Source organism: Salvelinus alpinus, chromosome 25 (genome assembly GCF_045679555.1).
Source record: "Salvelinus alpinus chromosome 25, SLU_Salpinus.1, whole genome shotgun sequence".
Lineage (NCBI taxonomy): Eukaryota > Metazoa > Chordata > Actinopteri > Salmoniformes > Salmonidae > Salvelinus > Salvelinus alpinus.
Window position 1 is genome coordinate 44,370,120 of NC_092110.1, and position 10,495 is coordinate 44,380,614.

General features: G+C 47.3%; 1 protein-coding gene across 1 annotated transcript; it reads right to left on the reverse strand.

The window, feature by feature from the left end:
• Nucleotides 1-1,062: 1,062 nt before the first annotated feature.
• Nucleotides 1,063-10,293, reverse strand: slc39a9 (solute carrier family 39 member 9). The gene is made up of 7 exons (XM_071366910.1): nt 9,334-10,293; nt 6,387-6,495; nt 3,979-4,185; nt 3,103-3,171; nt 2,891-2,976; nt 2,451-2,585; nt 1,063-2,168 (listed from the first exon to the last, which is right to left on the reverse strand). Exons 1-7 carry the CDS (start codon nt 9,433-9,435, stop codon nt 1,932-1,934), a joined length of 945 nt encoding a protein of 314 aa, XP_071223011.1. The 5' UTR covers nt 9,436-10,293; the 3' UTR covers nt 1,063-1,931.
• Between the last annotated feature and the right edge of the window lie 202 nt (nt 10,294-10,495).

A 10,495-nucleotide genomic window follows, 5' to 3' on the forward strand; every position in this document is an offset into this window, starting at 1 on the left:
TGGTCCCTCAGTTCAGAGTTCATTATAATGTGACTCCTGTCTCCCTCCACCCCATAATGCTGGTCCCTCAGTTCAGAGTTCATTATGTGACTCCTGTCTCCCTCCACCCCATAATGCTGGTCCCTCAGTTCAGAGTTCATTATGTGACTCCTGTCTCCCTACACCCCATAATGCTGGTCCCTCAGTTCAGAGTTCATTATGTGACTCCTGTCTCCCTACACCCCATAATGCTGGTCCCTCAGTTCAGAGTTCATTATAATGTGACTCCTGTCTCCCTCCACCCCATAATGCTGGTCCCTCAGTTCAGAGTTCATTATAATGTGACTCCTGTCTCCCTCCACCCCATAATGCTGGTCCCTCAGTTCAGAGTTCATTATGTGACTCCTGTCTCCCTCCACCCCATAATGCTGGTCCCTCAGTTCAGAGTTCATTATGTGACTCCTGTCTCCCTACACCCCATAATGCTGGTCCCTCAGTTCAGAGTTCATTATGTGACTCCTGTCTCCCTACACCCCATAATGCTGGTCCCTCAGTTCAGAGTTCATTATGTGACTCCTGTCTCCCTACACCCCATAATGCTGGTCCCTCAGTTCAGAGTTCATTATGTGACTCCTGTCTCCCTACACCCCATAATGCTGGTCCCTCAGTTCAGAGTTCATTATGTGACTCCTGTCTCCCTACACCCCATAATGCTGGTCCCTCAGTTCAGAGTTCATTATAATGTGTCTCTCTGACTACTCATATACTGTATAGAGACAAAACAGATACTAGTCTATTTGACCACCACCACCACGGTCAAAAAGACTAGTAGCCATTTTGTCTACATACAATCATCGCTCAGGAGTACAAGTACAGATCTAGGCTCAGCTTTGACTTTAACCATTAGTGGGGGAAAACGCAAAACTGACCACAGACCACAGTATATAGTAGCAACTTCACAATCATGTCTCCACTTCCTGTACCAGTAAAGCAGGTCCGGGGGTAAACAACCAAACTAAATGTGAAAGAAAGAATGGCTGTTATAGGTTTAGATGTTTCGGTGTATCATTTAAGAGGCTGATCCCGGGGCAAGCGTTTCCTTTATGTGCCTGAAGCAAGACAGTCATTAACTTTCAGTTAACAAGGGTTAGGGTCTGTGGAAATCAGTCTTACAGACACATTTCTCCCAGACGTTTCATATTACCAGTAGAGCAGATATATAAGTAACGATTAAGTAAGATCAAACGTAATAGAAATACAACTACTTACATGTAAAACGTCTAAATACTTACTTGATTCCCACTAGCAAGAACATAAATAACTATCAGATTTCATTTTACAGTAAGAGCAAAGTTATTATAGTGTGTCAGAAAACCAGTGAGGGTTTAAATCACTGATTAAAATAAAATAAAAACTTTACTTTTACTGCAAATAGTCACAATATAAGGTCTTTACATTTCGTACAGCCCAAGTCTTCAAACAAATGTGCCATTAAGATGAGTTTCAGGAGTTCGGTCGACAGTTCGTCTGTATCACTGAAACAGGATACGGCCATAATCCAACTCTCTTGCTTATATCTCTGTACAGCCTAGCTAGAGCTCAAATCAAATAATCAAATATATAAAAACACATGATTGTACAAGTCTCTCGTCAAACAGTATCAACAGACATCACTTCTCGTAGAGGGTAGAAAAAAAAGTGGGAGGGTGCTGTTATTATGACATCATCACCCCTGTGTCTTCCAGCGTGGGTTATTAATGGTCCCGCCGCGGGTCGTTGTCCCACTCCAACCAATCAGCAGTCACAGAACAGATAAATAAGAGATGTCTGTTTTGGCTGCTTTTCCTTCCTAAAACCTCTTCCTTCCTACAATCCTTTCTCTCCTCTCGCCCCTCTGGGTCTCCTGTGTGTCTGGTAGCAGTGTGTGTGTGTGTGTGTGTGTGTGTGTGTGTCTAGTGCTGGTGTCCAACAGACAGCACCAGCGGTATCAGACAGCCCAGAACCAGAGCCCCAACCTCCACCTTGCTCAGTCCCTTCGCTGCTTCCTTCCCCTGAACAGGAGCGTGGCTGTGTCCGGTCCCGCCCACCTCGGGGAGGACATGTACCGTGGCGACGTACAGAAAGGTCCCGGCAGAGAAGAGCATGGCCACGCCCGTGGCGTTCACATCTGACAGGGCCTCTTTACTGGACTAGAGGGTCGAAGAGACCAGGAAGAAGGAAAAAAAAGAACATGGGGAATTAGAATGAGCGTCAATTCTCATGACTGAGGAGCATAAAGTGAAATACATTTTGAAAAGAGGGAGAAACAACATTTGGAAGGAATGCTGTGATTCCACTCAGTTGACTACTTTAAAAATGTAGCATGTTATATCAGGGCTTCATTTCACTCTATGGGCTGGGGACACGAGTAGTGGGGAGGATGGAGTAGCCTTCTGGGCTCATGGGCTCATGGACCCCCCCCCCCAACTGACCTGGCTGAGTCCTACGAAGGTAACCATAGCGAGGACGGGTGCTGCCAGGGCGAAGACCAGCAGGTGTTTACGGATCCGGTTCCTCTCTAGACCAGCATGCATCAGGAAAGAGACCAGGCCAAAGGCTGCTGGGGCCTGGGGGGGGGGGGGGGGAAGACAGTTTAACATACAGACCAATGACAACTGAACTTTATAAGACCATTGATTGGTTACTTTCTAATTGTTACCTCATAGTTGTTCCTTTTATCTGTTTTGTTCATCTTTTTTTTTACTGAAAATCATTTGTTTAGAATGTTGTCAAGACGTTGTCATAGTGTGGGTTCGTGAGGAAGGAAGCTATTCTGTTAAGCAACACAGTGACCATCTGTTTACGAACACACAAACTGTTGAAACAGAACACGGACTAGAAGAGGAACTGGTTGTTACAGGTTTCCCTGTACCTTGTGAAGCATGATGGCCACGAAGACAATGAGCTGTACACTGGTCTGAGAGGTGGAAGCTGCTGCTCCGAGAGCCACGCCGTCCGCTGGAACATACAGTTAAAAACATTTATCAAAACGTACCAACAACAACAACAACAACAAATCCACCAACAAGCCTCTTCTTCCTAAAACATCCTGGTCTGAAACTCTGTATAATGAAGCCATCTTACCTGCTGCATGGACCACCAGTCCCAAGGTGGTGGTGATCTTTGAGCTGGCAACCCTCGCAGACTCTGGATCTAAACACATATCAAATCAGACAGAACCGCTCCACGGACAAATCAGACAGACCCCACCACGGACAAATCAGACAGACCCCACCACGGACAAATCAGACAGACCCCACCACGGACAAATCAGACAGACCCCACCACGGACAAATCAGACAGACCCCACCACGGACAAATCAGACAGACCACACCACGGACAAATCAGACAGACCACTCCACGGACAAATCAGACAGACCACACCACGGACAAATCAGACAGACCCCTCCACGGACAAATCAGACAGACCCACTCCACGGACAAATCAGACAGACCCCACCACGGACAAATCAGACAGACCCCACCACGGACAAATCAGACAGACCCACTCCACGGACAAATCAGACAGACCCACTCCACGGACAAATCGTACATCTAATAAAGTAGAACCTTGAGGGCCCGGTTTCCCGGACTGATTAATCCTAGAACTGGGCTGAAAAGAACTTCCAATGGTCATTCTCCACTGAAGTTGTTTTAGTCCAGGACTACTAGACTTAATCTGTGTCTGGGAAACAGGCCCTGAGAGTGCTGAGCTCCACCCATACTGACTGTTATTGCTGTGTGTGTGTGTGTGTGTGTGTGTGTGTGTGTGTGTGTGTGTGTGTGTGTGTGTGTGTACACATGCTGTTCCCAGACTGACCGTCAGCACTGCTGTATGTCTGTGTCTGTGTCTGTCTGTGTGTGTGTGTCTGTGTGTGTGTGTGTGTGTGTGTGTGTGTGTGTGTGTGTGTGTGTGTGTGTGTGTGTGTGTGTGTGTGTGTGTGTGTGTGTGTACTGACCGTCAGCAGTGCTGTGTACGTGGGCGCTTCCTATCTGGTCGACCAGCAGCATGAAGACAAACCCCAGGACCAGGGACACCCCGATGTAGGCATGGAGGTGCTCGTGGCTGTGGCTGTGCTCCCCACTGACCCCCAGAGCTGCATCCACACCGTCCCTGGGCTCGGACACCCCCACCCCCTCCACCTGGCCAGGGGCGTGGTGCACACCTACACAGAGAGAGAGACTGAGACCGAGACCCAGACAGTAGAGACAGAGACCCTAACCCATACAGTAGAGACAGAGACCCTAACCCCATACAGTAGAGACAGAGACCCTAACCCAGACAGTAGAGACAGAGACCCTAACCCAGACAGTAGAGACAGAGACCCTAACCCATACAGTAGAGACAGAGACCCTAACCCATACAGTAGAGACAGAGACCCTAACCCATACAGTAGAGACAGAGACCCGAGACCCTAACCCATACAGTAGAGACAGAGACCCTAACCCATACAGTAGAGACAGAAACCCTAACCCAGACAGTAGAGACAGAGACCCTAACCCAGACAGTAGAGACAGAGACCCTAACCCCAGACAGTAGAGACAGAGACCCTAACCCAGACAGTAGAGACAGAGACCCTAACCCATACAGTAGAGACAGAAACCCTAACCCATACAGTAGAGACAGAGACCCTAACCCAGACAGTAGAGACAGAAACCCTAACCCATACAGTAGAGACTGAGACCCTAACCCAGACAGTAGAGACAGAAACCCTAACCCATACAGTAGAGACAGAGACCCTAACCCAGACAGTAGAGACAGAGACCATAACCCAGACAGTAGAGACAGATACCCTAACCCAGACAGTAGAGACAGAAACCCTAACCCAGACAGTAGAGACAGAGACCCTAACCCAGACAGTAGAGACAGAGACCATAACCCAGACAGTAGAGACAGATACCCTAACCCAGACAGTAGAGACAGAAACCCTAACCCAGACAGTAGAGACAGAGACCATAACCCAGACAGTAGAGACAGATACCCTAACCCAGACAGTAGAGACAGAAACCCTAACCCAGACAGTAGAGACAGAGACCATAACCCAGACAGTAGAGACAGAGACCATAACCCAGACAGTAGAGACAGATACCCTAACCCAGACAGTAGAGACAGAGACCCTAACCCAGACAGTAGAGACAGAGACCCTAACCCAGACAGTAGAGACAGAGACCCTAACCCAGACAGTAGAGACAGAGACCCTAACCCAGACAGTAGAGACAGAGACCCTAACCCATACAGTAGAGACAGAAACCCTAACCCAGACAGTAGAGACAGAAACCCTAACCCAGACAGTAGAGACAGAGACCATAACCCAGACAGTAGAGACAGATACCCTAACCCAGACAGTAGAGACAGAAACCCTAACCCAGACAGTAGAGACAGAGACCATAACCCAGACAGTAGAGACAGAGACCATAACCCAGACAGTAGAGACAGATACCCTAACCCAGACAGTAGAGACAGAGACCCTAACCCAGACAGTAGAGACAGAGACCCTAACCCATAGAGTAGAGACAGAAATCCTAACCCATACAGTAGAGACAGAAACCCTAACCCAGACAGTAGAGACAGAAATCCTAACCCATACAGTAGAGACAGAAACCCTAACCTATGTATTGGCTTTGAATTATTATTAAAAGAGGGGCAAAAGACAACATTTACCCAGCTAATGGAAACCCTGATTCACTTCACTATGTCCTCACTGTTACCTACTTGGGCTTGCTAGCGTCGCTATGTACAGACAGACATACCCAGTCAGACAAACGCAGAACAGACACTACCACCAAAGATTTTTTATAACTAACCCAAGATAGACTACAGACTGTCCTTTCCAATGGGAACAAAGAGCCAAGCACGAGCTAGCGAGATCCTATTGGCGCGTTCTAGCTTGCATTTGCATATATCCGTTAGGGAACGCCTACTCTGAAGTGCACGATAACTAAAATTCTCCTTTGCACTCCTAAACAACGTCATTTTTTTTTTTTCTTTTACTTTGGCAAAGGGTAAAGTCTACAAAACTTAGTCCACTCTGTTTGTAACAAATTCTAGTTTTAAGAACAGAATACTGTATTGAGATCAAATGTTTCATCGATGAGAAAATTGGCAGAAAGTTGAGCCGAAATTCATCTCCTTCTCCCACTGCCGGCCACTGGACTTCCTCTCACCACCATATTTGGTAGTGAGTGGAAACGCCAAGCGGATGCTTCAGATTCATACATCCGGTGAAATATCTGGCTCATTGTTCGATCTGTGCTCAGCATTACATAGTGCACTACTTTTGACTAGAACCCCATAGGACCTGGTCAAAAGTAGTGCACTATAAAAAGGGAATATAGGGCGCCTTTTGGGACATGGCCTGAGTCTTACCCTCCAGGACCTCCTCATACAGGGCATGGACCCCCTCAGGGATGATGACAGCCAGGGCAGTACCACACAGCAGCCCTGCTCCCAGGACCGTCACCAGCTTCAGCTTCTCCTGCAGGACAAGACAGAGAGGACGGAGGGTTCATCAGGATTACAGAACAACCAGGACGGAGGGTTCATCAGGATTACAGAACAGCCAGGACGGAGGGTTCATCAGGATTACAGAACCAGGACAGAGGGTTCATCAGGATTACAGAACAACCAGGACGGAGGGTTCATCAGGATTACAGAACAACCAGGACGGAGGGTTCACCAGGATTACAGAACAACCAGGACGGAGGGTTCACCAGGATTACAGAACAACCAGGACGGAGGGTTCACCAGGATTACAGAACAACCAGGGCAGAGGATTCCTCAGGATTACAGAACAACCAGGACGGAGGGTTCATCAGGATTACAGAACAACCAGGACGGAGGGTTCATCAGGATTACAGAACCAGGACAGAGGGTTCATCAGGATTACAGAACAACCAGGACGGAGGGTTCATCAGGATTACAGAACAACCAGGACGGAGGGTTCACCAGGATTACAGAACAACCAGGACGGAGGGTTCACCAGGATTACAGAACAACCAGGACGGAGGGTTCATCAGGATTACAGAACAACCAGGATAGAGGGTTCCTCAGGATTACAGAACCAGGACAGAGGGTTCATCAGGATTACAGAACAACCAGGACGGAGGGTTCATCAGGATTACAGAACAACCAGGACGGAGGGTTCACCAGGATTACAGAACAACCAGGACGGAGGGTTCACCAGGATTACAGAACAACCAGGACGGAGGGTTCACCAGGATTACAGAACAACCAGGACGGAGGGTTCATCAGGATTACAGAACAACCAGGACGGAGGATTCCTCAGGATTACAGAACAACCAGGACGGAGGGTTCATCAGGATTACAGAACAACCAGGACGGAGGGTTCATCAGGATTACAGAACAACCAGGACGGAGGGTTCATCAGGATTACAGAACAACCAGGGCAGAGGATTCATCAGGATTACAGAACAACCAGGACGGAGGGTTCATCAGGATTACAGAACAGCCAGGGCAGAGGGTTCATCAGGATTACAGAACCAGGACGGAGGGTTCCTCAGGATTACAGAACAACCAGGACAGAGGGTTCATCAGCATTACAGAACAACCAGGACGGAGGGTTCATCAGCATTACAGAACAACCAGGGCGGAGGGTTCATCAGGATTACAGAACAACCAGGACGGAGGGTTCATCAGGATTACAGAACAACCAGGAAGGAGGGTTCATCAGCATTACAGAACAACCAGGGCAGAGGGTTCATCAGCATTACAGAACAACCAGGGCAGAGGGTTCATCAGGATTACAGAACAACCAGGACAGAGGGTTCCTCAGGATTACAGAACAACCAGGATAGAGGGTTCCTCAGGATTACAGAACAACCAGGACAGAGGGTTCATCAGGATTACAGAACAACCAGGACGGAGGGTTCATCAGGATTACAGAACAACCAGGACGGAGGGTTCATCAGGATTACAGAACAACCAGGACGGAGGGTTCATCAGGATTACAGAACAACCAGGACGGAGGGTTCCTCAGCATTACAGAACAACCAGGGCAGAGGGTTCATCAGGATTACAGAACAACCAGGGCAGAGGGTTCATCGGGATTACAGAACAACCAGGACGGAGGGTTCATCAGCATTACAGAACAACCAGGACGGAGGGTTCATCAGCATTACAGAACAACCAGGACGGAGGGTTCATCAGCATTACAGAACAACCAGGGCGGAGGGTTCATCAGGATTACAGAACAACCAGGACGGAGGGTTCATCAGGATTACAGAACAACCAGGAAGGAGGGTTCATCAGCATTACAGAACAACCAGGGCAGAGGGTTCATCAGCATTACAGAACAACCAGGGCAGAGGGTTCATCAGGATTACAGAACAACCAGGACGGAGGGTTCATCAGGATTACAGAACAACCAGGACGGAGGGTTCATCAGGATTACAGAACAACCAGGACGGAGGGTTCATCAGGATTACAGAACAACCAGGACGGAGGGTTCATCAGGATTACAGAACAACCAGGGCAGAGGGTTCATCAGGATTACAGAACAACCAGGACGGAGGGTTCATCAGGATTACAGAACAACCAGGGCAGAGGGTTCATCAGGATTACAGAACAACCAGGACGGAGGGTTCATCAGGATTACAGAACAACCAGGACGGAGGGTTCATCAGCGTTACAGAACAACCAGGACGGAGGGTTCACCAGGATTACAGAACAACCAGGACAGGGGGTTCATCAGCATTACAGAACAACCAGGACGGAGGGTTCATCAGGATTACAGAACAACCAGGACAGAGGGTTCCTCAGCATTACAGAACAACCAGGGCAGAGGGTTCATCAGGATTACAGAACAACCAGGACGGAGGGTTCCTCAGCATTACAGAACAACCAGGACAGAGGGTTCCTCAGCATTACAGAACAACCAGGACAGAGGGTTCCTCAGCATTACAGAACAACCAGGACAGAGGGTTCCTCAGCATTACAGAACAACCAGGACAGAGGGTTCCTCAGCATTACAGAACAACCAGGGCAGAGGGTTCATCAGGATTACAGAACAACCAGGACAGAGATCAATCATGGCAGGGATCAATATTCCAACCATGAACTTTGGCCTCACATGATTAGTTACCTTACATCAACTGTCAAATTGTATGTGAACGTTAGAATACATTCAAATGGACTAGTTTGGCTAAAACCCACTGGCACCGATGTTTTAAACAAATTGTGTATTGATGAGCACTGTAATCTCAGTAATTAGCTACGGACTATGGCTGATGACTGCATTTTAAGTAAGTAACTTTCTTTGTTTCTAAGCAATGGGTGTAGTTTGAGTACTACTCACCTCTGAGAAGTTGACAGCCAGAGGAATGGTTCCAGCCACATAACACCCCACCAACATGGCCAGGGACAGCAGGCTGATCGAAGTGAAGTCGTCGATAGACATAGTTACAGCTTAGCTAGCAACAATTCGCTTGGCTAGTGGTGAACTCAGACTAAACCAGAAACTAACTGGCTAGGTTGGCAAGTGTTTCAGGGTTTTTGTTTCTCTTCAGCTTGCTTGTTAGACACGAATTGTGGTTCGTGCTGAGGCTCTAGCTAGCTAGACAAATAACCCCAAGTGTAAACAAAACAATGATCAAACGAATAGACGTCGCAATTCTAGCTAAAGCTAGCTGCACAAAGGTCTAGCAGACATGTCAGACTTTCAAAGGATGTAGATAGGCTTCCAAGTTATTGATCTTGAACGCGGAATTGTTATGCAAACATGTAAATCGAGCTAACTAACTAGTCTGATCCTTACTTTGCAGAAATCTAAACACCATCGGCTAGCAGAGTTAGCCTAGCAGACAATCTTCTCGCATGAGTCTTATTGCCTACAGCAGGCAAGTTGTAATTCATAGCGTATTGCCCACATTGTACTCTCCAACGTAGCTATTTGTTATAACCATTTTATCAAAACTAGCTACCTGCAGTAAGCTATTATTTATTTTTTTATAGCTAGCTTGAAATGTTTTGCCAACAAGCCAGCATCTTCATTGCGGATGAAATGTAGCACTTCCGGGTAACGCTTTCATCACTATCCATGAAAAAACATGCCACGTAAACGTGTAATACGTGTGCACCAAAAAAATATTCATTCTATGTTTACTTTTCTCTTCACTGACTCTGTGGACCGATACGTCAGATGTTACGTAAACCAGTCTATTTACATGTATAAAAGGTATAACCGTTTTAGCTGGTTGTGGTTCATATTTTCTGGTAATTTAATGATGACAAATGTCTTCTTCATCTTCTTTGGGTTGACGGATCGTATCCACTTTGAGGTGCATACACCGCCACTTACTGTACTGGAGGTGAGGCCAGTTATGGCTGAGTGAACGGCTTTAGACAAAAAAACAATGAGAGGAATGGGAGATTAGATATAGGCGATCGTTTTTAAAATGGGTCTGTGGTCTTCTCCATGTGAATATTGAAGTCACCATGATGATCCACTTCCCTCTCCC

Excerpts from the sequence above, each read along its gene's own strand:
- slc39a9 (XM_071366910.1), bottom strand. The coding sequence starts at position 9,435 with ATGTCTATCGACGACTTCACTTCGATCAGCCTGCTGTCCCTGGCCATG. Across the intron at positions 6,496-9,333 it reads TGGCTGTCAACTTCTCAGAG|GAGAAGCTGAAGCTGGTGAC; the intron begins GTGAGTAGTACT and ends CTTGTCCTGCAG. Across the intron at positions 2,169-2,450 it reads CCTTCGTAGGACTCAGCCAG|TCCAGTAAAGAGGCCCTGTC; the intron begins GTCAGTTGGGGG and ends TCGACCCTCTAG.